General features: G+C 45.7%; 2 protein-coding genes across 3 annotated transcripts; one reads left to right on the top strand and one right to left on the bottom strand.

Moving 5' to 3' along the window:
* Window positions 1–4,882: 4,882 nt before the first annotated feature.
* On the bottom strand, window positions 4,883–13,618 carry TRIM15 (tripartite motif containing 15). The gene is made up of 7 exons (XM_050788422.1): window positions 13,238–13,618; window positions 10,016–10,111; window positions 8,770–9,000; window positions 8,037–8,059; window positions 6,687–6,802; window positions 6,287–6,326; window positions 4,883–5,494 (listed from the first exon to the last, which is right to left on the bottom strand). Exons 1-7 carry the CDS (start codon window positions 13,616–13,618, stop codon window positions 4,978–4,980), a joined length of 1,404 nt encoding a protein of 467 aa, XP_050644379.1. The 3' UTR covers window positions 4,883–4,977.
* A 2,291-nt stretch (window positions 13,619–15,909) lies between these two features.
* Window positions 15,910–25,222, top strand: TRIM10 (tripartite motif containing 10). Of its 2 annotated transcripts, XM_050788416.1 has the most exons (8): window positions 15,910–16,768; window positions 17,951–18,046; window positions 18,570–18,800; window positions 19,795–19,817; window positions 20,131–20,246; window positions 21,424–21,456; window positions 22,678–22,853; window positions 23,393–23,476. In XM_050788416.1, exons 1-8 carry the CDS (start codon window positions 16,340–16,342, stop codon window positions 23,474–23,476), a joined length of 1,188 nt encoding a protein of 395 aa, XP_050644373.1. In that variant the 5' UTR covers window positions 15,910–16,339. The 2 variants fall into 2 exon arrangements, with proteins under 2 accessions (XP_050644373.1, XP_050644372.1); XM_050788415.1 differs by having other exon boundaries at window positions 22,678–25,222.
* Window positions 25,223–27,213: the final 1,991 nt, after the last annotated feature.

Here is a 27,213-nt window from a genome sequence, read left to right as displayed (position 1 = left end):
GACTTCTTGATCACACATAAGAAAAAGAATAGGTAAGAGAGAATTGTTCTGCTCCCAACTAGGTTTTGTTTAGTGCTTGGGGAATTCTTTCTCCATTGCTTGTTTTCGTCAGGTTTGTCAAGTATCAGATGGTTATAGGTGAAAATCAAATCAAAACCACAATGAGATACTATCTCGCACCAGTCAAAATGGCTATTATTAAAAAGTCAAAAAGCAACAGATGCTGGCAAGGTTGTGAAGAAAAAGGAATGCTTTGACACTGTTGGTGTGAGTGTAAATTAGTTCAACCATTGTGGAAGACTGTGTGGCGATTCCTCAAAGACCTAGAGGCAGATATACCATTCAGCCCAGCAATCTCATTACTGGGTTATATACCCAAAGGAATAGAAATCGTTCTCTATAAAGACACATGCATGTGTATGTTCATTGCGGTAGTATTCACAATAGCAAAGACATGAAGTCAAACTAAATGCCCATCAATGATAGACTGGATAAAGAAAATGTGGTATACATATACCATGGAATACTATACAGCCATAAAAAGGAATGAGATCATGTCCTTTGCAGGGACATGAATGGAACTGGAGGCCGTTATCCTTAGCAAACTAAAGTAGGAACAGAAAACCAAGTACAGCATTTTTTCACTTCTAAGTAGGATCTAAATAATGAGAACACATGGACACATGACGGGAGGTGGTGGGGAACAACACACACTGGGCCCTGTTGGAAGGCGGGGGTGGGAGGAGGGAGAGGATCAGGAAGAATAGCTAATGGGTGCTGGGCTTAATTCCAGGGTGATAGGAAGATCTGTGTAGCTGACTACAATGGCACACATTTACCTATGTAACAAACCTGCACATCTTGCACATGTATCCCCAAACTTAAAAGTTGAAATTTTTTTTTTTTTTTTTTTGAACGGAGTCTCGCTCTGTCGCCCAGGCTGGAGTGCAGTTGCCAAACTGCAAGCTCCGCCTTTTTTCTCCTGCCTCAAAGTAGCTGGGACTACAGGCCCCGGCACCACGCCCCGCTAGTTTTTTTTTGTATTTTTTAGTAGAACGGGGTTTCACAGTGTTAGCCAGGATGGTCTCGATCTCGTGACCTCGTGATCCGCCCGTCTCGGCCTCCCAAGGTGCTGGGATTACAGGCTTGAGCCACCGCGCCCGGCCGAAATGTTTTTTAAAAAAGAAAAACATTAGGGAGTAACTGCCTACGGGAGTGAGGAGAATGGGAATAAAAATTGGAGAGAGAGGAGAAAATACAAATAAAACAATAAGACCTTGCATGAACTGATGATGATCATGTTCCAAGAACCGAGAGGTATGATTGAGTCAATGCTCTACACTGGAAGTCTGAAAGAAGGAAAGAACTGAAAATGAAGGAGAAAATAAAGGCCATGAGTAGAGTCAGGAAGCTTCCTTATAGACAGGAGAACGGACCCCACATCCAGAGCCAAGTAAGCTGACCAGAGAGACAATGCATCTGTCTTGGCTCTAGTTCCCATTACAACCAGCTCACTGTCATCACGGTCCCTGAGCTCCAGAGAGATTCCCTTATAGGTCCCACCTTGGTCCTTACAATAACCCCTCTGGTTCTCTGAGGCACCTCAGTGTGGCTGCTCCTCACATAGTCCAGCAGCCCAGCAGTTCTTTCGTGGGGTCTCTTTTCCTCCTGCCCAGTAGTGGATAGAACTCAGCACCTGGAACAGGAACACTTACAAAAAGCACTAGGGGCAAGATAGGTTGTGCGGAGGATCCTGTAGGGGAGATAGAGGACAGTTTTACATCACAAACACAGGAACACAGCCCTCCTGCGGCTCCAGCTGGACCACCAAATGAATCCATTTCCTCTGCTTTTCCTTCAGGCAGTTCCCAGTCCTCACCCTGAGGTCTTAGCCACTCCTAAATTTCTTTTGGCTTCTGAATTTCTCTTTCCTTTCTTATGCAGAACAATTTATTAATATAGGCACAGAGCCTCCAAATGTGCATATCCACACTTTTAAATTATCTGGACCACTCTAAAATTAGAAGTACCAGAGACTTGGAAATACAGTGTGCTTATGGTTCATCGGTTCTTCTTCTTTTTTTTTTTTTCTGTTTCATACGGAACCAAAAATGCCCTGTCTGTCTAAAACATGAATTCAGTGGGTAGCAAATGAAACAAAGCCCCTTTGGGATGTGTCTGTTTTAGAAGTCTGAGTGTGGTGGAAAGGTGACTGCGCTCAGCTCCAGGACGGGTAGATTCTACTTCAGCACGTCACAAGGACCAGCTGTGAAACTTGTTAGACAAGTTCATTTAACTGTGTGCCAGTTTTCTCAACCACCAAATGAGAAAAGCAAAATAGGTCTTATGTATTTCACAGGCTTGTTGTAAGGTTCAAATGAAGATATAATTAAAACAAATTTGTTTTAACTTTATAGCCTTGTGTAATGTTTGACCAATGTTACAATTAGCATGTGTCGCACATAGTTTTTCTTTTGGAGGGGTTGCAAAGAGTATTTATGGCATAATCTAATTTATGTAAAAAAAAAAAAAAAAGAAAACAATGTATATTTGTATTCAAAGCTTGCAGATATACAAAAAATTGATATCAATGATTAACTATGGGGAGTGGCAAGGGGAAGTGTTGAGTGGGTGGGGAAAGAGGTTTCTATCTGTACACTTTGAAAATGTTTGAATTTTCTTAACCATGAGCATATACAACTTTTATAATAAGCACTGGGCAATACTACTACTACTACTACTACTAGGTTGGACTACCAAGCCACTTAGGTCGGACAAGGATGGCTCTGCTCACCACATTGAGGGGGCAGAAGAAACCCCACATTGTCTGGTTTCTTTTATATCAAGAACCTCTATTTGTCCAACAGTCAAGTTAGGGTTAATTATTTACATCACAATGATTCATGTTACAATTTTTATTTTTATTTTATTTTTATTATTTATTTATTTATTTATTTTGAGACGGAATCTTGCTCTGTCTCCCAGGCTGGAGTGCAGTGGTGCCATCTCTGCTCACTGCAAGCTCCGCCTCCCGGGTTCCCACCTTTCTCCTGCAGTAGCCGGGCCTGCCACTGTACCTGGCTAATTTTTTTGTATTTGGTAGTAGAGACGGGGTTTCGCCGTATTAGCCAGGATGGTCTTGATTTCCTGACCTCGTGATCCACCCACTTTGGTCTCCCAAAGTGCTGGATTACAGGAGTGAGCCACTGTGCTCGGCCATGTTACAATTTTTAAATAAAATTCACATATGGTCCAAACTCTTTGAGTGCCTTTGAAACATCTGACCCATGCTTTAGGAGCAGGGCTCACGCAATAATGAAGATGTTCTTTGTTTTGTTTGTTTGTTTGTTTGTTTCTTGGAGACGGAGTCTTACTCTGTCACCCAGGCTGGGGTGCAGTGGTGCAATCTCAGCTCACTGCAACTTCTGCCTCCGGGTTCAAGTGATTCCCCTGCCTCAGCCTTCCAAGTAGCTGGGATCACAGGTGTCCGCCACCACACCCAGCTAATTTTTGTATATTTAGTAGAGATGGGGTTTCACCTGTTGGCCAGGCTGGTCTCGAACTCCTGATCTCAGGTGATCCACCTGCCTCGGCATACTGGCATGACCACAACACCCAGCCTGTTTTGTTTGTTTGTTTGTTTTTGAGATGGAGTCTCACTCTGTCACTTGGGCTGGAATGCAGTGGCTCGATATTAGCTCACTGCAACCTCTTTCTCCCTGGTTTAAGTGATTCTCCTGCCTCAGCCTCCTGAGTAGCTGGGATTACAGGCGCCTGCCATCATGCCCAGCTAATTTTTATATTTTTAGTAGAGACAGGGTTTCACCATGTTGTCCAGGCTGGTATCGAACTCCTGACCTTAAGTGATCCACCAGCCTCAGCCTCCCAAAGTGCTGGGATTACTGGCGTGAGCCACCGTGCTGACACTAAAGTGTTCTTGTACATAGAGTATTGTCTTACAGTACAGGGAACCTGGATTGGAGTTGAAGGCAGTTTTTTTCAGAGGTTGGGGTGGAAGGATGAGAATGTGAGTGTTCAACTTGAGAGGAGAAAGGGTAGGGGTTGGGGAAACCATCACTTGTATAGTGATTCATACTTCGCTTTGTAAAGTTATTTTTACCTGTGGTCTGTTTCTGTGTCCACATAATAACTGCAATAATGACAAATATTTGAGAGGTTAGACCTACTGAGCAAAAGCCTCATTTTATTAAACAGTGGGGCCTGGTGATTGTCCCATAGTCTGTCATCAGGGGTGTCCTGACTAAAAGAAGGGACAGGATTGTGTCTTGGTCACAGAGGGATCATCACCCTTCCTCTCTGCTTCTACTCCCTCCAGCCATCTCCGCCCTAAATTGCCAACACAGGCAGCTTCCATTGGATTTAAGCCTTTCCTTCAGTCCCATCAGCACTAATTGGGACATATGGAATCCAGAGGTCTGTGAGTCACACTTTCTTAGGGCACTCTCTACCAGTCTAGAGAAATGACCAGAAGGGGAAGGAAAGGAAGGGGCCCTGGGGTCCACCCAGAGCTGATGAAGAGGCCCTAAGCCGTGCAAAGGTGGAGGCATCTTCAGGTGTGTGTCAAAGTACGAAGTGAACTGTATAAATTAGTGCAAGTCCAGCAACACCCTGGATTTCCCACGATGATTATTTTGAAACAGTTTAAACATTTTATTTTAGATCTCTTTTTCTGTTTTTTCCCCGAAAGCCCGCTGGCTCCTAGGTTGGCTGTTGCCCTAGGCACAGCTGAGCCCGCCTGTGGTTCTGCACTCGGAGGTGCGGAGAAGGCCGGAGCGTCACAGAGAGGCTCAGGACGTCAGGGAGCTGAGGGCCTAAGATAAATAAAGTATAAACAACCGCTGTTCGAGACTCAAGTCCCCTGTCCTTTCGCCTCACGCGGGCCGCGCGCTGGCCAGGGGCGGAGCTGGATCCCAGGGAGCCGCTGTCTCCGCTTCGCCGCCCTTCGCGCGCCCCACTTCAGCCTTTCAGGGTAAGGCAGGAACCCTTTTTCCAGACGGCAAAGAAAGGAAAGACTTTGCCGGAGAAAGAGGCAGCGAAGGTGAAGATGGGCTCCTGGGTCTGGGCGTTGAGGAGGGTCACCTGTCCGGCCTCGTAGTCCAGGGCGACGCCCACATAGCGCGGGATCTCGCTCAGCGGCAGGTCGGTGCCCGGGGAGGTGCTGGCCCAGCACTGCTGGTGCGAGATGATCACGGCCCAGACGCCGTCCTCGGCGCTAAGGCCCATCTCCCCCTTCCTCCTCACCCCCTCCCCGGCCACCCCCACCGTGCAGCCGCCGCCGTCGCCGAGCTGCAGGTCAACCTGCCAGCGGTGGCGCCCCGAGGAGAAACCCGGGAAGCCCAGCACCGCCGGGAGGCCGTCGAAGCGCAGGGGGCTGTCTGGCAGGTTCTTCTTCTGCCGGGTGTATCTCACTGACTTCCTGTCTTCTGAGAGAACCAGGCTCCGGCTGGCGGTCTGAGGGTCCAGAGTGATGACCCTAGAGGGAGGAGAGCGCAGACATCAACAGCGGGCAGCAACCACAGATGTTCCTAGAGCAGGCCAGGCGCGTGGGAGGCAGAAGGAATACTGGACTTGGGCAGCCTGCCATTGGGCTCTGAACCGCCCTTCTACCTAATCAGCCAGTGGTGCTGTAAGGATTTGCTTCTCAAAGTGCACAGGGAGGGACCAGCAGCATCCCCATCGCCTGGGAGCTTGTTAGAAATGCAGAATATTGGGCCCGATCCCACCCTACTAAATCAGAATCTGTATTTTAACAGGATCCCTAGGAGAACTTTCTGCATGTTAAGTTTGAAAAGCACTGATCTATACCAGAGTGAGTGAGGTGATGCTTATGGAAACAATTTCGAAATTAAGCACCAATTTAAAAATAAATGTGATTTTTTTTTAAATTGCACATTTGTTCAAATCAATAAAGAGTCCAGCACAATGCTGCTCAAAAAACTAAGACTTGATAAGTATTTTTCAACGAGTAACATCTATACAAGTAGATGACATTAATTGAGCACTTACTATGAGTCAGGTAATACACTAAGCTCTCTGCATGTATTAATTCATTTAGTCCTCACAGCTACTTATGGGACAGGTATAGTACCTTTTTTTTTTTTTCATTTTACTGATGAAGAAAATATTGCGGGACAGAGGCTTAATAACTTGCCCAGTGTCTCAGAGAACTCAAGCAATGAGGCTCCAGAATTAATGCATTTTATTGCTCTGTTTGCTGCCATGGACTGAATGGGCGAATGGAAGAATGACTCCCCAAGTCCCAAGCTGTTTACCTGAATCTATTTCCAGATGATGCGCCAAGTTTTCTGTGGGAAGCAGAAATAGAAAAAGAGATCTGTGACTTATTACTTCTTATAGGCACCCCCAGGGGCAAGGTGTCTTGAGTACAATGTGAAGATGAGGACAGAAGCCTTGGCTTCTGCTGTGGTCTAGTGGAGGAGAAGTGGTCCTCACCCTCCTGGAATCTCAGTCCCGCACCTGTCCTTAGGGAGTGGAGGAGATGCTCTGGGAATGGTGCCCCTGAATTAACTGAGATCACTAAGGGAAGGCTCTGGGGAGGGAAGATGTCTTGAGACGGGTTTCGAGGGCAGAGAAGGATGGAGATGGGTGGAAGGCAGGAGGGCAGCTAATGGGACTGGGGAAAACTGCGGCCCCTTCCCCTTTACCTGAGAACATCCTCATCATCTCTGGGAGGGTGAGTATTTTCCTGTGGAAATCACGGATCTTCTTGACAAGGTCAGGAGAGATGGCCTCAGGACTCACAAAAGTCTTCATCTCACACCTGCAGACAGGTTTGGTAACCAGTTAGGTCCACATTCCAAAAACAAATGTTTGGGTGAGACCAAGTGAGGCTAAAATCAGACTAAAGAATGATCTTGGCGTCTGTAGTGAATAATCAGATTGAGTATCGTTTCTTCACTTTTGCTGGAAATGTGTAGTTACTAAAGTAGTAGGCATTTCAGTTAAACCTGAGGAACCAATGATAATTACTTCTCAAGAATTGGCGGTAGGCCCCTTTAGGAGAATGTTTGGGTCTGTCGGGGCCGAGGGACAGAGATCATTACCCCTTTTGACCTCTAGAGGGCAACAGGATACCATTTGGAAACAGCCTTAAACTACCCTTGTGTATGCTGCTATTTGTAAAGGAAAAGAGGCTAGAAGGGAAGAAAAAAAAGGATAAACGAAAATACATATTGCAATGAAAAAAACTCCTGATTCTGGTCCCAGCTCAGTCCTCATTAGACACTTGCTGCGTTACCTCTTCACCCCCCGGGGTCTGAGTTTCTTCATCAGCCTGGAAGATCCCTAAGCCCTTCTAGATCTAAACCTCTAATGCTCTTTGAAAAGCATGTTTGGAGACACTTCCTGATTCATGGACCCTGGGTTTATCTTCCCTGCATGTAAATAGGTGCAAAGCACGTGACAAGTGTTCCCTAGTCACTACACCTCTCCTCATCTCAGTGCAGACTGCTAATGCTTACAGCAGACAGGGAAGGAAAAGGCCATGCGTTTACAATGCCTCTGGCTCCTGGTGGTTGTCCTTTTACAGTAGCATTAGAAAATCCTGAAGGAAACCAGAGATGTGTGTAAAAAATGAATGAATGAAAGAACAGGCTGGTATTCCCGGTTTCCATGCTTCTCACAGTCTACAGAAAGTATTCCTCCTTTGAATTACATTTTAAATGGTGTTAGATACTGACTCAAGTACTAATAATTTCATAGGTTAAATAAATGTTTCTGGATCAACCTAAAAACATGATTATTATTTATAACTTCACTTCTAGGGGAAAAAAATGTGTCCCCAATACCAACCAATTTAAAAATGAACCTTTAGAACGCAAATCTTTAGTGAGTTTGGACTGTTTGTGGATAGTTGAATGAGACAGTGTGTCTGCCAGAGTGCTTTTTCTTTCCTGGAAGAGGGGAAGTAAGTGGGTGGCAGTAAGTGACCCTGCCCCTTCCCCTTCAATCTTGATGTTGAGTAAAAGGAGGCAGGACTGGGGAGTGGGCCCTACCTGCTCTGGTTGACTCTGACGTCCTACAAAAGAAAGACAAGAACATACCTTTAGTTTCCATAAGTCCTTCCTGTCAGGGATTCTGTACATCCTTTTTTCCCTTAAAATATGAGCTCAAAACTCTCCTTCTGCAGAGAGTTGTCCTGTTTAATTACCTACTCATTAGATTGTTCTTTAACACCATGTTTTCTTACTAATTTGGGTCTCTGTAGTCAGTTCATTTGTGCTGGTTTCCCTGTTTCAGCCTTATCGTGGGGTGGGTTGTGTCTGCAATGATTAGGAGGTGGTGGAGAGCAGGGGCCTGTCTTCAGTTATCAGCTGGACCTGATATGAACCAGGATCACATATTCATAACCACAGCAGACACCAGTTATTGAGTTCTTTCTGTGTACCAGTAACCATGCCAAGCATTTTATATGGATTGTTTCTTATAATTCTGCAACAACTTTGTGAGGGAGGTGCTATTGTTGTCCCCATGCTTAGAGAGGTTAAGAGACTCAGTCAAGTCACATGATTGGAAGAGCCAACATTCAAATCCAAGACTGTCTGACCCTAAAGCCCTTAACATGACCACAGTGTATGATTTGGGCAATTCTCCAGCCCCTCTGGGTCTGCACTCCCTTAACCTCTCTCCACTTCCCTTTCCTGCCTCTCTCCAGCCCACAGCATGGTGCCCACCCCCTTCCCCGTGGAGTCCCTCTCCTATCACATGAAGTAATAAGGTGTCTCTCACTTGTAGAAGCTCACTTGCTGGCTGCTGACACTTCTCCTCCAGCTCCTTGACCTGGGCTCCAAGCCGGGTGACTTCCTCAGAGACCTTTGTGATATATTCATCCCTCTCCTTCCAAATCTGCTGTTCCAGTTCCCGCAGCCTGGCCAGCAGGAGACACCGCTGTTGCTCCAGCTCCTGCTGCAGCCTCTCAAAAGCTGCTTCCACCTGATGCTTCTTGTTTTCAATCTGAGTCTGCAAGGGATAAAAAGTAGACATGGTTAGGAAGGGGCTCAGAGATAGCTTCTAGGATGATCATCTATATATTTGTTCTTGATTAACAGGGATAGAGAGTAACTAGTTCCAAAACTTATTCTATTTACTAATACACCTAGAAGTAGATAGGTCTCAGGATGAACTTACAAGTGATGAGGACTGTGCTACTGTCTTAGCTAGAGATTCTAATAATAATACTACATTATGCTCTCAGAATTATGTTGAAATTTTCAAAAATATTTCCACAACTACAATACCATCTTAACCCTACTATACCTTCTTAAAGTTAGGGGGGAAGACTGTAGTCATTTCTTAGAGGCAAAAGGAAGTTGTGATACGAGTCAACACAACTTAGTGGGAGAGTGTGTAATTTTGGTTTTAGCCATGGAAATCACCAACTACAGGGCATACTTTGATGAGAGCTGAGGGATAGTGGAGAAGCTGTTTTGTCCCCACACTCTCTCCTTGGTCAAGGTACTAGAAATCCCCACACTGTGATTCCTCCATAACTTTATAGCATGAAAAAAGAGGCATGAGGGACCCAGATGTAGCCACACCATCAGCCTACTGTCCTCAAGGTCAGCCTGTAGTCAGGACTAGAATCCAGACACTAATATACACCTTCTGACCCCAAGCTTCCCATCTGAAGGTGGTGTGTTCAGGCAGACAGACAAAGATGGAAAGAACAACGAATTAAGGGTCAAGAAATCCAGGTTCATTATGAAATTGCACTTTGCTATGTGGCCTTGGGAACATTGCTTTTCTGGACCTCAGTTTTCTGCTCTGTAAAATGTGATATATAAGATGGATCTTGGATTGCAAGACATCAGAACCACTTCTAGTGCCCATGGTCTGAGATCCCAAATGCCTTTGTGCAGCCACAGGAAGGTGAATGAGAACAATTTGCCAGGAAACAGATACCAGCCAACAGGTTTCCCCAGAGTCTCTTAAGAAAACCTTCAAAGGAAAAGGTAGCCAGTGAAGTGGCCTGTACCAGCAGCACTTGAAGCTTCTGGTCTTCTCGACACTTTACATCCTCAATCTCATCTCTCTCCATGCTCAGAGCTTCCAGTCGACTCCTGAGACGATCCTATGGAGAGAAGAATGGGTGGATAGAGGTGACTGAATTAATAATTCAACTCACAATTATTAACTATCGCATCCTGGGCACACTGTTAAGTGCTGAGGGATTCAAAGGTGGAAAAGGCCCAGTCCTTGTACCTAAAGAGAGATCACCATCTCAGGAAGAAGTCAGTGTCGAGTGGCTAAAATACAGACAGACAAATGCAGTAGTCCAGAGGTACACACAGTAAGATGGGAACACAGAGGACAGCTCTGCCTGTAGTCCTAAGGGAAGGTTTGGAAAGCAGAAAACATTTACAGTGCACCTTAAAAGATAAGATAAATTTCCAGTTGAATAGACAGGGAGAGAAAAGGACTTAGTGCCCACAGATGTGAAGGACCTCTTCAAGGAGAACTACAAACCACTGCTCAAGGAAATCAGAGAGGACACAAACAAATGGAAAAAACATTCCATGTTCATGGATAGGAAGAATCAATATTGTGAAAATGGCCATACTGCCCAAAGTAATTTATAGATTCAATGCTATCCCCATTAAGCTACCATTGACTTTCTTCACAGAATTAGAAAAAACTACTTTATATTTCATATGGAACCAAAAAAGAGCCCACATAGCCAAGACAATCCTAAGCAAAAAGAACAAAGCTGGAGGCATCATGCTACCTGACTTCAAACTATACTACAAGGCTACAATAACCAAAACAGCATGGTACTGGTACCAAAATAGACATATAGACCAATGGAACAGAATAGGGCCTCAGAAATAACTCCACACATCTACAACCATCTAATCTTTGACAAACCTGACAAAAACAAGCAATGGGGAAAGGATTCCCTGTTTAATAAATTGTGTTGTGAAAACTGGCTAGCTATATGCAGAAAACTGAAACTGGACTCCTTCCTTACACCTGATATAAAAATTAACTCAAGATGGATTAAAGACTTAAATGTAAGACCTAAAACCATAAAAACCCTAGAAGAAAACCTAGGCAATACCATTCAGGACATAGGCATGGGCAAAGACTTCATGACTAAAACACCAAAAGCAATGGCAACAAAAGCCAAAATTGACAAATGGGATCTAAACTAAAGAGCTTCTGCACAGCAAAAAAACTATCATCAGAGTGAACAGGCAGCCTACAGAATGGGAGAAAAAAAAATTGCAATCTATCCATCTGACAAATGGCTAATATCTAGAATCTACAAAGAACTTAAACAAATTTGCAAGAAAAAAACAAACAACCCCATCAAAAAGTGGGTGAAGGATATGAACAGATACTTCTCAAAAGAAGACATTTATGCGGCCAACAAACACACAAAAAAAGCTCATCATCACTGGTCATTAGAGAAATGTAAATCAAAACCACAATCAAATACCATCTCATGTCAGTTAGAATGGCGATCATTAAAAAGTCAGGAAACAACAAATTCTGGAGACGAAGTGGAGAAATAGGAATGCTTTTACACTGTTGGTGGGAGTGTAAATTAGTTCAACCATTGTGGAAGACAGTGTAGCGACTCCTCAAGGATCTAGAACCAGAAATGCCATTTGACCCAGCAATCCCATTACTGGGTATATACCCAAAGGATTATAAATCATGCTGCTATAAAGACACATGCATATGTATGTTTATTGCAGCACTGTTCACAATAGCAAAGACTTGGAACCAACCCAAATGCCCATCAATGATAGACTGGATAAAGAAAACGTGGCACATATACACCATGGAATACTATGCAGCCATAAAAAAGGATGAGTTCATGTCCTTTGCAGGGACATGAATGAAGCTGGAAACCATCATTCTCAACAAACTAACACAAGAATAGAAAACCAAACACCACATGTTCTCACTTGTAAGTGGGAGTTGAACAATGAGAGCACATGGACACAGGGAGGGGAACATCACACATCAGGGCCTGTCAGGTCATGGGGGGCTAGGGGAAGGATAGCATTAGGAGAAATATCTAATGTAGATGATGGGTTGATGGGTACGGCAAACCACCATGGCCCGTGTATACCTGTGTAACAAACCTGCATGTTCTGCACATGTATCCCAGAACTTAAAACATAATAAATTTTTTTTTTTTTTTATAAAAGAAGAAGACTTAGTGCCCCTGAATTGTATACTTAAAAAGAGAGAGGTGGAAGAAAGTGAGAAGAGTATTCTAGGAGGAAGAGACTATGTTCAAAAAGTACTGGAAGCAGGAATGAATAAGACAGTTCGGGAAAATAACAGCAAATGGAGCTCAGTCTGGCTAGACATATGGTGCCTTGAGGAGGGTGGCTGAGCGATGAGGCTGGATGGGGAGGAAGGATCTCGACTACAAAGGGTCTTGAATGTCTTGCTAAAGACATTGGACTTTCTTTGGGCACTAGGGATACATGGGAGGATTTTGAGCAGAGGAGTGACTTTATGTTTTAGGAGGATCTGTCTCCCAGCAGATTGAAAGGTGACTGGAAAGGGTGGGAATGGAGACAGGGAATGCAGTTGAGACTGCAAAGTCTGGGCAAGAGATAGGGAGAACCTGGCTGACAGGATAAGGCAGAATTAAAGATTTGGGAGATGTTTCTAAGGAAACCACTTCCAGACCTGGTGACTGGTTGACAAGAGAGAGATCTGAGAGGCTGACGGAAAAGTGCCCCAAGATCAGATGGAAAATTCTCACAATTCTGGACGACTGCCGCCCTCCCTTTCTCAAGAAGGAGAGTAGTGCTAGCAGGTTCCCCAGCTCCTCCCTCCCCTCTGCACCCTGGCAGTCAGGGCCCTAGAAATCCCATTTCCAGTCTGGATCCTGGGAGAACAAATTCACCCTGCCCATAATCTGCAGAAGATTCCACTTGCACTGCAGCTTTCTTTCCATAGTGAGTGAAGCCAAGGCTACAGTTCTTTGCACTCCATCTCTGAGGGGTCCTCTGAGAGCTGGAGCTGAAGTTCCCCCCAGACCAGGAACTAGCACACATCCAAGGTGGAGCCTATCTGCCTTCAGTCTGGGAATGCCTCGAAAGTCCCTATAACCTTAGGGTTCCCTGATGTGGAAGCCAGGTCTTTCATCCAGATCCCCACCCGATTTCCTCCCATCATAACAGGACATCATCCTGCCCCAAACGGCCCTAGGTAAAGTGACACTTCTTACCCGGTAGGGCTGAATGGCTTCGTCCAGGAATCCCACGGTGTGCGCCTGGTGGGTGGGACCTTCTCTGCAGAACACACAGAGAAACTCGGCGTCGTTCTCGCAGAAGAAGTAGATCTTCTCCCCGTGCTCCTCGCAGTAAGTCTCTCCCAGCGGGCCCAGGGGCACAGGGGCCATGGGAGTCTCTGCCTGCTCCTCCTCTTGGCAGAGCGGGCAGAGCAGGATCTTGCCCGAGGACTGGGCCCCCATCTGGGAGAGCGTGGGGAGGCAGAGCCGGCAGAAGGTGTGCCCACAGGGAGCGGTCACCGCATCCTCCAGCGGCCCCACACAGAGGGTACAGGCGGGCAGCTCGTGGACCACCTTCAGGGACGGGGTTGAGGGCATCACGGTGCCTTCCCCAGCCCGTCCACTCCGGCCTCCTTCTCAGACCACGCGAATTCCCTTTCCCTGAAATCGAGTCACACTTACACGAATCGCAGAGTGAAAGGGCTGCAAGGCAGAGAGAGAGAGAGAGAGACAGGAATGCCAGCACAGGGAAGCCACCCGGCTCCGCCTCCTGTGCTCCCTAGAACCCTGGCCACCACCTATCAGCGGAGTGGGTCCAAATTCCAGGGCGTCTTGAATTACCCAGAATTTCCCAGTGGCGGCCAAGTAAACCAATTCTTTACTCCTGGCTCCTTCTGGTCCCTAGGGTGGAGAACAGAGCACACCATGAGGTCACAGGGAACCGGGGTTTCCTGGAATCTCTAGACCACAGTGGCTGGGGAGAACTGGGGAGCAGACGCTTCCTGTCAGATTGAGCAGGTGGGTGCCATAAACTTCTAGCTTTGAGGCGTGCCCACAGCATCAAAGTCCAGGCTGGAGTGAGAGGTGTGGACGTCGGGAGATTCTATGGGAAGTGTGTGGGCGGGACGCTGTTTCGACACTGCGGGTCGGGTGTAAGGATTGCTCATCGGAACCCCTCTTTTCCGCTTTCCTCCCTCGCCACATCTGCCCATGGTGACCCCTCCTACGGTCCCAAATCCCCCACTACCTGGCACAACAGTCCCCGCAGGGGTTCGGGTAACACTGGACGATCTTATTTATTTATTTATTTATTTATTTATTTTTTACTGTAGCAGGGAGAAGGCAAGAAACCGTAATGCAAATGATTTATGTTGATACACGTTAGAAAATGATTAGTCAAAAAGATAAACAGTTTCAGCCACATTTATCTAGGGTTTAGTATTTTTATATTACTACATTCAATTTTAATAACCCTCTAGGCAAACTTTATTACCTTCATTTTTACAGAGAAAGAAATGTAAACTGACTTTCCAAATGTAAAGTGACTTTCCAGAGGTCACAGGGCTAGAAAGTATCATGTCAGGGACGATCCCAGTCTCCTGGAGTAAAGCCCTATGCTCCTCCCACACCCGACGCCAGGACCAAGATCAGCTGCCACGTTCCTTCATCCACATACTCACATCTGTGGATAAAACCAGGCCTTCCCCCATTCTCCCACTGGGTGATCAGCCTAGCCCCTTGTGGTTGCTCCCTTTTTACTCTAATCACTTCATCTCCTCCCCTTCCCACCCGATCTCTGCTTTTCCTGCCACAAGTGCAGCCCAGGAGCCAATTTGTCCAATACAGGAGCCACCAGTCACATGTGTCTACTGAGCACTGAAATGTGGCCGGTCTGAATGGCGGCGTGCTGTATATATAAAATACACACTGGATTTTTTTTTCTTTTTCTTTTTCTTTTTTTTGAGATGGAGTCTCGCTCTGTTGTCTAGGCTGGAGTGCATTGGTGCGATCTCGACTCACTGTAAGCTCTGCCTCCCGGGTTCACACTATTCTCCTGCCTCAGCTTCCCGAGTAGCTGGGACTACAGGTGCCCGCCACTACGCCCGGCTAATTTTTTTTGGTATTTTTAATAGAGACAGGGTTTCACCATGTTAGCCAGGATGGTCTCGATCTCCTAACCTTGTGATCCACCCACCTCGGCCTCCCAAAGTGCTGGGATTACAGGCATGAGTCACCGCGCCTGGCCAACACACTGGATTTCAAAGGCTTTGCACAAATTAAAAAATGTAAAATGTCTTATTAATAACTTTTTATAAGGATCACATATTGAAATGATAATATTTTGGAAATATAGGACCAAATAAAAAAATCATTAAAATTACTTTCACCTGTTTAGACTATTTTTATATGGCTCCTAGGAAATTTTAAATTGCATATGTGGCTCACATTGCATTTATGTTGAATGGCATTGCTTGGAAGACATAGATCTGACAGCAAATTATTTATGGTCACTCACCTTCTTACTTGTGTGCCTTGGGCAAGCTGAATAACCTGGCTGGGCCTCAGCTTTCTCATTTATAAAATGGAGATCCTAATAGCACTGATGTTGCAGAGCAGACACAAAAATAAGATCATACTTTTAAATTGCTTATATCAGTGTAAGATGTACCGTCATTGTAAATAAATTCTGGCCATTGCTAGTTTTCTTTCTCCTCCCCAGCATAGGGAATATTCCAGCCTCTTTCGAGGCTTGCGGCAGGCCAGTTGAGGCATCACCATTTCAGTTGCTGGTGCAGTGTACACCCTGGCACAAGGACCTTATCTGAGCCTCACACTCTCCTGCTTGCTGATGGGCAAGCCCTGGGCTGGCTGATACCTCCAATCTCTTTGGAGACAGCTGGCCATATTGCAGGAAGGCTGGAGTGGCATCTCCACTCTGTGACCCAGTCTCCCACCTGCCCCCAAAAGAATATTTCTTTTGACAGTGGACAGCTGACATATCACCACTTTCCTTCTACTGTGAGTGTATTTAGATGGACGGAAAGGAATGGCCAGCCCCTGGTTATGGTCATCTAAGATCACCTCTGAAATGCTGTGAGCCCCTCTTCCTTCCTCTCCTCTGCTATTTCCCATCTCTGCTGTTGGCAGGAGAATAGAATCCTGGCTGCCAGATATGCAAGTGTGTGACGATATGGGTGCTGGTGCATATTTAATATGTACCTGTGTCCAGCCATGTGCACATGTGGGTGTGTGAGTGTGTGGCCCAGCCCTTCCCCCGTGGCCAAGCGGAGAGGGTGGCCTTGAGGAAGCCATAGCAGCATGGCCTCTGCTGCCTCTGTGACCAGCCTGGCAGATGAAGTCAACTGCCCCATCTGCCAGGGTACCCTGAGGGAGCCGGTCACTATCGACTGCGGCCACAACTTCTGCCGGGGCTGCCTAACTCGCTACTGTGAGATCCCAGGCCCAGACCTGGAGGAGTCCCCTACTTGCCCACTCTGCAAAGAACCCTTCCGTCCTGGGAGCTTCCGGCCCAACTGGCAGCTGGCTAACGTGGTGGAGAACATCGAGCGCCTCCAGCTGGTGTCCACACTGGGTTTGGGAGAGGAGGATGCCTGCCAGGAGCACGGAGAGAAGATCTACTTCTTCTGTGAGGATGATGAGATGCAGTTGTGCGTGGTGTGCCGGGAGGCTGGAGAGCACGCTGCCCACACTATGCGCTTCCTAGAGGATGCGGCGGCTCCCTATAGGGTAGGAAAGGGGAACTGGGGGATCCCAGGGTGGACTGGACAGCACTAACAGAAACAGCAGAGTTGTGGATTATTTAGGCCACCCGGAGGCCAAATTCTTTCTCCTGACTTACATGATCACCCAGGCAATAGACCCAGGCATGGAAAATTATGTTTATGTTTTATGTTTTTTTGAGTGTGTTCTGTATTCACTTGTGGCCAACAGATAATGGGAGTTCATCAAATACTTGTTGAATGAATGAGTGACCAGAACATGAGTGTGTATGTCTGTGCCATGGATCAGGTGTGTCTGAAGTTTGTATCTGAGGGAATGATTGTACAAACAGTGTGTATATGTGTTAAAGTTTGCATGTTTAGAAGTGTGTCTGGTGTGTTTGTGTGGGAGTCTGAGTATGTACGTTTTTGAGTGTGTGAGTGTAACTGAGAGCTCCTGTTTGTGAAAAATTCATGTTTACATATATTCAGGTTGGGTAAATACATGTGGCATGCCATTTTATCTGTCATTAAATGAGTGTGTGCTAGTTTTAGTTGTTTATGCATTATGTTTATGAATTGTGTTTTAGTACAAGTTTGTGTGTGGATGTCTTAATTAGTTAATTAGCAACTGATAGTGAGAATTCTAATATATCTTTGAACACACATATTTATAATGTATGTGTACCTGTTCCTAACTCTATTCTGGAGCAAATAATTTTGAAAACAATTTATCAATTATTTTTACATTACCCAAGTTTCTTCTCCCTTTTGGAGTCATATACAGATAATTGATTCCAGTAACAAGGGAGGGTTATTATTTACACATGTTCCTTTGGGATGTGTCGGAAACTGGAATGATTTCAGTGCAGGGCATATCAAACTCAGGACAGACCCCAGATACCACTTACCGAAGCAAAACACAATAGAATGTTTAACCTGAAGAAAGACTCAAGTGGGAAAACCAAGTCACAGCTTCTAGTGGCACAGGAGAAAGGGGAAAGTCCTGACCCAAAGTCTTGGAGACAAATCAAGAGGAACAGACCTAAAGGGAGGAAGCTGTCAGGGTGGTGAAGGCTCGGGGATTGTCAGCTAAGGAAGAGACTCCTCTCCTGGGGCCATTTCATTCCTGGAGGCAGAGGGTCAGATGACAAGACAACCCTGAACAAATAAATATCCATCTTGAGTATTTTATGTTCCTTCTCCCCAGGAACAAATACATAAGTGTCTTAAATGTCTAAGAAAAGAGAGAGAGGAGATTCAAGAAATCCAGTCAAGAGAAAATAAAAGGATGCAAGTCCTCCTGGTAAGTCATCACCCCTTCCCCAGGTTCCTCCCCTTCCTCACGGTCCAATGTCTTCCTGAAACTGAGGCAACATAGATTATAGGGCTTTGAAGTTATTATGAGTTTAAATCCTGACTCGACACTAACTCTATGACCTCAAGCAACTCTCCAACTTCAGTTTACTTATCTGTAAAATGGAGAGTAAAAATCATCATGATCTCATTGAATTACTGTAAGTATTAAATGAGACTGTGACTGTAAAGTAGCTCGGGGCTGTGCATATAATGTGCTTTTCGTACAAGACAGGAGGTAGGATGTCCCCACCACCTCCTCCTACACCTCCTCTAAGCCCTACCCCCTTTTAGAAGCTGCAGCAGATGGTGCTGAGACAGCACTGTGAGTCTTGCTCCCTGAAATGGGATGACAGGTGAAGAGGAAACCGTGGTGCAGTTCCAGATCCACCTGGGGACAGGGTAGAAGGAAGAGGAGCAGAGGGAGAAGGAGGAAGCAAACTTTCTCTTGGGCTCTCCTCCTGCCCCCTCAGACTCAGGTGTCCACCAAGAGACAACAGGTGATTTCTGAGTTCACATACCTGAGGAAGTTTCTAGAGGAACAGCAGAGCATCCTCTTAGCACAATTGGAGAGCCTGGATGGAGACATCTTGAAGCAACAGGATGAATTTGATTTCCTGGTTGCTGGAGAGATCTGCCGGTTTAGTACTCTTATTGAAGAACTGGAGGAGAAGAATGAGAGGCCAGCAAGGGAGCTCCTGACGGTGAGGCCTGAACCTGAACCCTGCCCCACCTGTGCTGTCCTGTGACTCTTGTATCTTTGCCTTGCCTAAGTCATGTCTCCCTGACTCACACATCTCTGTATCCCAGATGGGAGGTGGATCAGAGGACCAGAAGGTCTCAGTTCTGGTTCATGCTTTTCCAAGTGTTCCCTGGTCACTTTTTGCTCTTTGGTCTCCACCTCTCCATCCCACCATCTGCCAAAAAAGGAGGATACTTCCCTTAAATATTTCACAGGGCTTTTGTGAGGATCCAACAGTGAGATGGAAGTGAAAGTAGCACTTTGAAAAGTATTAAGTACATTGCAAACCATTCTCTATAGCCTACATGTCACCATCCACCAGTCAGGAAGTTTGTGCTGGTCTATTTCACTTCCTCACACTGGAGGAGAGATATTGGGGTCCCCATAAGGTATTGGATAGGCAGCACGACTTAGAAGGATGCCCTCAGGACTGAGAAACAGGAGACCTTGGTATGAGACTTACTTTGCCTCTAATGAGCAGGGGAAGGTCACCTCATCATCTTTATCTAAAAAATAAAGGCTTTGGGCTGTGATCCCCAGAGGTGGGTGAGTCCTAATGCTCTGTGACTCTACACATCTGGTATCCTTTTCCTGTTCAGGGCTAGAAATGTATTTTGTATTTTCCAGTCATAAGAAAAGTGGGAGGTACCTGGGCAACATAACAAAATCCCATCTCTACAAAAAAAAAAAAAAAAAAAAAAAAAAATTAGCCAGGCATGGTGGCACACCCTTGTAGTCCCAGCTACTCAGGATGCTGAGGTGGGAGGATCCCTTGAGCCCAGGAGGTTGAGGCTGCAGTGAGCCGTGATCACGCCACTGTATTCCAGCCTGGGCACCAGAGTGAGACCCTTTCTCAAACAAACAAACAAAAAATAAATAAATAAAATAAAAATTTAAAAAAGAAAAAATGGAAAGGAGAAGCTGGAAACTGAATCCCTGGTTTCTCTTTCTCCTAGGATATCAGAAGCACTCTAATAAGGTAAGCAATATAATTTCTCTCTTTTCTTTTTCCATATAAATATACACGCATGTACCGCATGCCTAGTTATTGCCACACAAGTATATAACATTCTCACTTAAGAATGTCAATTTATGTATAAACCTCTATATACCCAAATGCCTTCTCAGGTATACCCATAGATGCCCAAAAATGGGCAGTGGGATTTATCCATAGGAAGTATGTCTGCCTGCGGGAACTAGCACCTTCATGCCGTTTTAGAAGATGACCGACTGAGTCTGGAGACATTATTAAGGATGATAATTCCCAGACCCAATCATTTCTGTGCCCCTAGATGTGAAACCAGAAAGTGCCGGAAACCAGTGGCTGTGTCCCCAGAGCTGGGCCAGAGGATTCGGGACTTTCCCCAGCAGGCCCTCCCGCTACAGAGGGAGATGAAGATGTTTCTGGGTAAGAGAATCCCAGGCCTCCACAGATCACAGGTGGCCATGAAGCCCGGGTTTAGGAGTGGACTCCACGCTCCACTGCTGAAAGGTGTGACTTTAGCAAGGTTTATTGGTTCCTGTGCCTTGATTTTCTTATTTGCAGATTTTTATAAAATCTGCCTATTAGGATACTGTGACGATGAAGAAAGAGAATAAAGGTGAATATTTCTGGTGAAAAAGTTAAACTGATCTTAAAATAATTCAACAAATCTGATCAGTGGTCATTAAGCAATATGAAAGATAATGATTAACAGTATATCATTCTTAATAAATTAAAAAATCCCACAGCAACATTTTTAATACGTGATAAGTTTTTGATGATGAGCATTGTTAATTAATAGCCAGCCACAGTATTTATCTTGACCTGTGGTAGCTGGCCCGTCCCTCCCTCCTTCTCACTTTCCTTCTGTTAGTCTGGCTCTCAGAGTTGGACGGTCCTGCGGGGACTGTGCTCCATTTCCTTTTCCGGAGCAGGGAGTGGTGGTAAGGGGCGGGAGAGGGTTTGGAACGAGAGTCAGGAATGGGATATGGCTCTCTGCCAACCACCTCCTCACTAACCGTGACAGAATGAATGATGACACCAATTTTTAAATGACTCACCCACAGTGATGTCACCCTAGAAGGACTTTTCCCATAAGTCCATTTCCTGCAAATACTTCCAGTGGCCTGACAGTGAAAGAAAGTTTACTCTAATCAAAGACTGACCTTTGACTCTCCCCAAAATTATTTCCAAGTGGAATAATAAATAAATGAACCCATTTCTCTATTCATTAAGCTGATATTTCTTCAGCATTTACTATGTCCTGGGCTCTGCGGGTACAGAGGTGAGCAAGGCAGACATGGTCCCTGTTTGCTCAGGGCTAGGGCAGTGGGGCTCCCAGCAGCAGCAGCATTGCCCAGGAACTTGTTACAAATACAGATGTTCAGCTTCACCCCAGAGCACCTGAATCTGAAACAGGCGTGTTTTAGCAAAAGTGCTCCAGATGATTCTGATGCAAGCTTGGAACCACTGGCCTAGAGGATTCCAGCTTCCATTCTTCTTGTTGTCGCTTCCCTCTTCTGGGCCTCAGTTTCCTCGTCATTAAGTGTCTGATGGTTTTGTAAAACTAATAAAATCTCATCCTGGTTTATTTTCTTTACAGAAAAACTACACTTTGAGTTGGACTATGAGCCAGGTAAGCAGCCTATGTCAGGATGGGAGAGAATGAGAAGTCCTTGAAAAGGAGAGACAATTTTGCAGGATTCTATCTGGGCACTACAATAGTCATAATATACACCCATGCATACATATGCACATCATAGATATTATATATGCACATATGTGCTTGTATAGAATACGTGTGTGTATATATGTGTGGGTGTGTGTCACATTCTTTGTAAGGCTCTCAGGAGAACCATGAAGAAAGGACAAGCACATACACATACTACATTCGTGGTACAAAGCTCACATCCTGATCTGCACATGCTGAGTAGATAGAAAGATTAACACAGAATGGGATAAGGTCCATTTGGGAATGCTTTCTGCATAAAGGGGACTTTGATCTGGGTTCATAATCACATCTTTAGAACTGTGAAGAACCCCTGCTTCCTCTCAGATGTCATTTCACAGATGACAGAAGGAGGGTGGCCTGTGGGTGGGAAAGAAATGAACAGAAGGGACCCCTTCAAGGCTGTCGTTTCTCAATCAACCAGCCTAAGAACCTGGGAGTCACAGAGTTGTTGGAGGGGGTTCTCTAACCCATGGATGGGCCTAAATTTATGGAAGCTTCTCAATTTATGAATACTAAAAGTAACAAAATGCAAAGCTCTGCAGCAGCTTTTGGTGTTAGAAAGTGGTCCTCAGACTCTGACAGTTTCAGAATTACTGAGGCAGAGTGAATAACCCAGGCGTGAGCCAGAGAGCCTGCCAAGAGGGAAGACTATAAATGAGTCACCAGTGCCCTGGGAGGAAAGCAGGGAGGAATCATGAAGTTTGGACTGAAGGGAGAAATGTCTCTGCACTCCGGGATAGAGACAGGAGGAGGGGAGAATGTGGTGTATTGGCCCCAGGAGAGCCGAGCTGGCACACACAGCTGTGGAAACTAACCAATTTACGATGAGCAGAAGAGCTTTCCCAAGGACCACATGGAACTAAACGAGAGCTTTCACATCCTCTGAGGCAGGCTTTTCAGGCTTTACACGTGCACGAATCACCTGGGCATCTTGTTAGGATGCAGATTCTGAGAGTGTATATCAAACAAGTTCCCAGGTGATGCCACACTGTTAGTCCATGTAGGCACTAGACCTGTTTTTGGTAATAATAACACTAACAGGTGGGGCCCAGGGGGAGTTTCTAGGCCTTCCTTGGAGGTGATGGCATGTCTGCTGACATCTGTCCCTTTTGGTTATCCCCACAGCTCACATTTCTCTAGACCCTCAGACTTCCCACCCCAAGCTCCTCTTGTCCGAGGACCGCCAGCGGGCTCAGTTCTCCTACAAATGGCAGAACTCGCCAGACAATCCCCAGCGTTTTGACCGGGCCACCTGTGTTCTGGCCCACACTGGCATCACAGGGGGGAGACACACGTGGGTGGTCAGTATAGACCTGGCACACGGGGGCAGTTGCACTGTGGGCGTGGTGAGTGAGGATGTGCAGCGGAAGGGAGAGCTTCGACTGCGGCCAGAGGAGGGCGTGTGGGCTGTGAGACTGGCCTGGGGCTTCGTCTCGGCTCTGGGCTCCTTTCCCACACGGCTGACCCTGAAGGAGCAGCCCCGGCAGGTGCGGGTGTCTCTTGACTATGAGGTGGGCTGGGTGACCTTCACCAATGCTGCCACCCGAGAGCCCATCTACACCTTCACTGCCTCCTTCACTAGGAAGGTCATTCCCTTCTTTGGGCTGTGGGGCCGAGGGTCCAGTTTCTCCCTGAGCTCCTGAGAAGGAGCAGTTACCTACCCTCCTCTAAGTACAGGACTCAAATCAACCCAAGAACCACGTGGACTTGATCCCTGGCTGAGTTACCTGGACGACTTGGAATAGAAATGACTGCTTTAGAAGATGGGATGGGGCCGGTTGGTAAGGGATAGAGGAGAGGACACTCAATCTACTGATCAAGCCCTTTCTTCAATGCCCAGTGGATGGCCAGGGTACCTGGGTACTCAGGCTGCTGCCAGCTCTCCTCACCACCATCCTTGCTAGGCACAGAAGTAGCTGCATAGACAGAGCACTGGATTTGAAGTCAGAAGACCTGGGTTCTTGAAGAAGCCTTGTAACCAGTTGTATGACTTTAAACAAGATATCTCACCTCTTTTCATCTTGTTTTCTTCCATAATGTTAGAGTTCATGTAGTCACATTCTCTAGAACCATTTATTTTGTGTTAACTATGAACCAAGCAATGTGGTAGCTACTGGTGATTTGAAAAAATATATATATTTAAAAACCTGTTATGTATCTGAAAGAGCTCTTGGGAAGACAGAGAAACATAAAGAGGAAATTACAGCACAGTATGGTGGGTGCTATGGGAGGTCCAACCACAGCATTATGGGAGCTCAGGGGAAGGGGTGTAGCCCAACCTGGAGGGAGAGGGTGAGTGGGGGATGGCTTTCTGAAAAGGGTGGTCTAAAGGATGTCTGTGGTCAATAGGGAAAGAGGGGAAGAAGTATCTTAAGAAGAGGAAACAGCAGAGAACTGGCTGGATGACCTGTGACCCATGGAGCACTGGGTCATCTCCATTGTCCTCATGGGCAGATGTGTGCCATCCCCAGCTGGCACCACTCACTGCCTCCTTCCTCCTGGTGGTGCCACTTCTGGCTGAGATGAAGGTGCAGGGCCTGGGGGCAGGCGGGCATAAGGCATAGCCATAAATCTTAACCCAAGAACCACACTCAGCCCCTGGGGAAATTGTCTTCCTGATCAGTTGATTACCATCTGAGGTCAAGAAATGAGATAGTGGAAGCAAATGGGTCACAAATAGCTCAGCTGTGGGCTCAGAAATTGCTAGGTAAAAGAATTCCAGAAGGCCAGGGAATAAGTTGGATGACCTATGACCTTTAGCCTAAAGACTTGAGACTACCGTAGTTGTGACTACAGTAGTGACATCTGAGAAATGGGATGGAAGAGTGACCATATTTTATTTTCTAGTTCTTATCAATATTGTATTTCATTTTGCATAATCATGCCCTTCACTGACAGACTCTTTAACATCATCTCTGTTTACTCTGCTCAGATGTAAACTACAATGCTCTGTCATCTCCCTACTGGGTCTCCTGGGAGGAGGGGAGGGGAGCCATCCAGGGTGCAGTCTCTAAGGCAGAAGGCACAGCGTGCTTAGGCCCAAGCTTAGAATTCAATTGAGAAGTTCTGTTGTTCATCCTTAGCTCAGCAGGTAGAAAAGAGGGGGAGATCAGAAGCCAGGGATTAGAGATTGAATTGCTTTCCCTGAAAGTGTGCAGTATCTCATTAAAATGTTGTATATTCAAAAAAATATAGACACACACAAGTGCCTATATAATGATAAAACATATCCAAAACACCCAAACCTGTGATTCCACTCAAAAGTAGATCCTATTTTTCTGTTTATTTTTATTGGCTTTAGCCATGTCTTTTGAAAGGACTATTATCCTCTAAAATGTATGTGTATGAAGATCCTGGCTTGCTGTTGGGGAGCTTTACACACCTTGTGTCACTTTATCTTGGTAACTAGCCAAGATTACGCAACCAGTTCATCCGTGTCTGACCCAGGAACTCTTAACTGCTGTGCTGCGCTGCCTCATTCAGAGAGAGATGCCTGCATGGGTCCTCGTGATTATTTTAATGCTGGCTACACCCCCACAAGTGACTTGGATTCAGAAATACAATTTATATTTCTTCTTTTTAAATTATTTTTTTTTTTAATAGTCATATGTCAGTGAAAACAATTTATATGTCTTACACTGAGAAATAAAACTGCTCATAAGTGAAAACACTCATGTTGGTCTGTCAGTTCCTGCTTCTCCCCTAGGGTAATTTTACTTGAAGTTTACTTGTTTTCAGAGTACGGAGTCAGCACAAGGGAAGTTGACAGATCCTAAAACCTGGTAACTTCAAGATAAGGCAGCTTAATGAACCTCCTCGCTCTGCTGGCCGGAAGTGGGACTCTGGGTTCACTCCCCAGGAAGTGCTCAAGTCTAGAGGCCCCAGAGTCCCAGCTGCCCTTTCCGATTCTGAAGGACTGTTGCACACTTGTAACGTCCACAGTTTACATCTCATTTTTCACAGCTTACATGGTAGCAACCCTTTCTATTGCAAAGAAGTGAGACCCACTCAAGTTAGTTCAAATAATAGGTAAGTTTATTATAAGGGCAGAAATAAGGAAAATGGGATTTTCCACCATGAGCCAGTCCTCGTGAGAAGCTATGTCAGGGGTGAGTGAGTTGGTGGGGTCACCACTTGTTCGTGTAGGAAAAACTAGAGATTCCAAAAAGGTTGATAACAATAACACACATAGAACTCATTTTGGCCAAACACCATAATAAATATTTGTATATATCAACTCATTTAATCCTCACAACAACCCTAGGAGGTAGGTGCTGTTATTAATATGCCCATCTTGTACATAACAGAACTGAGACATGTGGAGGCTGAGCAGCTGGTCTCAAATCAGCCGATAGTGAGTAGCAGAGCCAGCATTTGAATTCTTGTGGTTCGGCTCCTGAGTCTCTGCTCATGACCGTTGGTATGTTGTATGCCCAGGACCTACCGGTAAGAAGTGGGCTCGAAGTCCAAAGAAACGTGAAGACTGGATCTTCCTGCGGCTCTCAGTAGCATGGGTTGTGGACACCTGTTCCAATACATCGTGGCTGCACATGCAGCTCTGATTCTCTCTGTGTCTGCTCTTCTTGCCAACTAATGACACATTCATCAAGGATCCCTTCTGAATCTCCAAGAGGACCTAATGGTTTCAGTTAATTACTATTGTCCCTCTTTGATAAGGTCTTCCTTGACAGGTGACCTCACAGACTTGTTTGGCCAATTATCTGCTGTTCAGACTCCCACCCCAGCCCGATCATCTGCGGTCACGTCAGAAGGGACCAAGGGGGGCCTGGAAGGCATCTTCAGTATAACTGACTTCTCTCCTGTGGAGAGACCCTGGGGACTGTCAGTCTCCTCCCACTCCTGGTACAAGTTCTCTTGGTGACATTAACTCCATCTGGGATGCAGGAATTGCTAGCTGTCACCTTCAGGGGTGTTCTTTCCTTGGCTAATGTCTTGCTCTTAGATTTGGGATCTTATATTTCTCTGAGATCTGCAGCTTCGCGCCAAATAACTATATATTTTTTCTGAACATCTACACTAGGCTCTTTCTCCTCCTCTCTCCTTCCAACCCCCAACTCTCTGCCCCAGTACTTCTTGTGCAAACGATCCAGACTGGCTTTCCTTAAACACCACTTCTCCCTTCATTCCTGACTCAGAAACTTCACTATGTCTTGGTGTCATCCATTTAGTCTGTTGACTTCTGGTCTTCCCCATTCCTGAACATTCCAGCCTAACCAGGTCGGTTTCCTCACACTCCTACAAAGGTGCCGTGGCTTTTTCCTACCTCTATGCTTTCATTCATGTGGTTATCATGACCTAGAATGTTCTCACCTTCCTCTCCCACTTGTCCAATCCCCACCTCCCCCACAAAACCTACCCTGACTTTCCCAGCCTCTCTGTGTCTTTCCTCTGAATTCCCAGAGCACTTAGCCCCTGTGATACCTAATTCAGTGCAGTTACACACTCTCTTCTTATTCTGTATGTGTTTAGTCATAGTTCCACAGCTAAATTATAAACTTCTGGATGGTGAAGTGGAATTTATTTGAATTTTTTTTTTAAATCATTCCATATTTCATTTCAAAAGGGGAAGTGGCTTTTTAAAAAAAAGATGAAATGAAAAAGGATGCGTTCATGTCCTTTGTAGGGACATCGATGAAGCTG

Source organism: Macaca thibetana, chromosome 4, assembly GCF_024542745.1.
Source record: "Macaca thibetana thibetana isolate TM-01 chromosome 4, ASM2454274v1, whole genome shotgun sequence".
NCBI lineage: Eukaryota > Metazoa > Chordata > Mammalia > Primates > Cercopithecidae > Macaca > Macaca thibetana.
The sequence above is the reverse complement of the archived record's forward strand: the minus strand, read 5'-3'. Positions and strand labels throughout refer to the sequence as shown.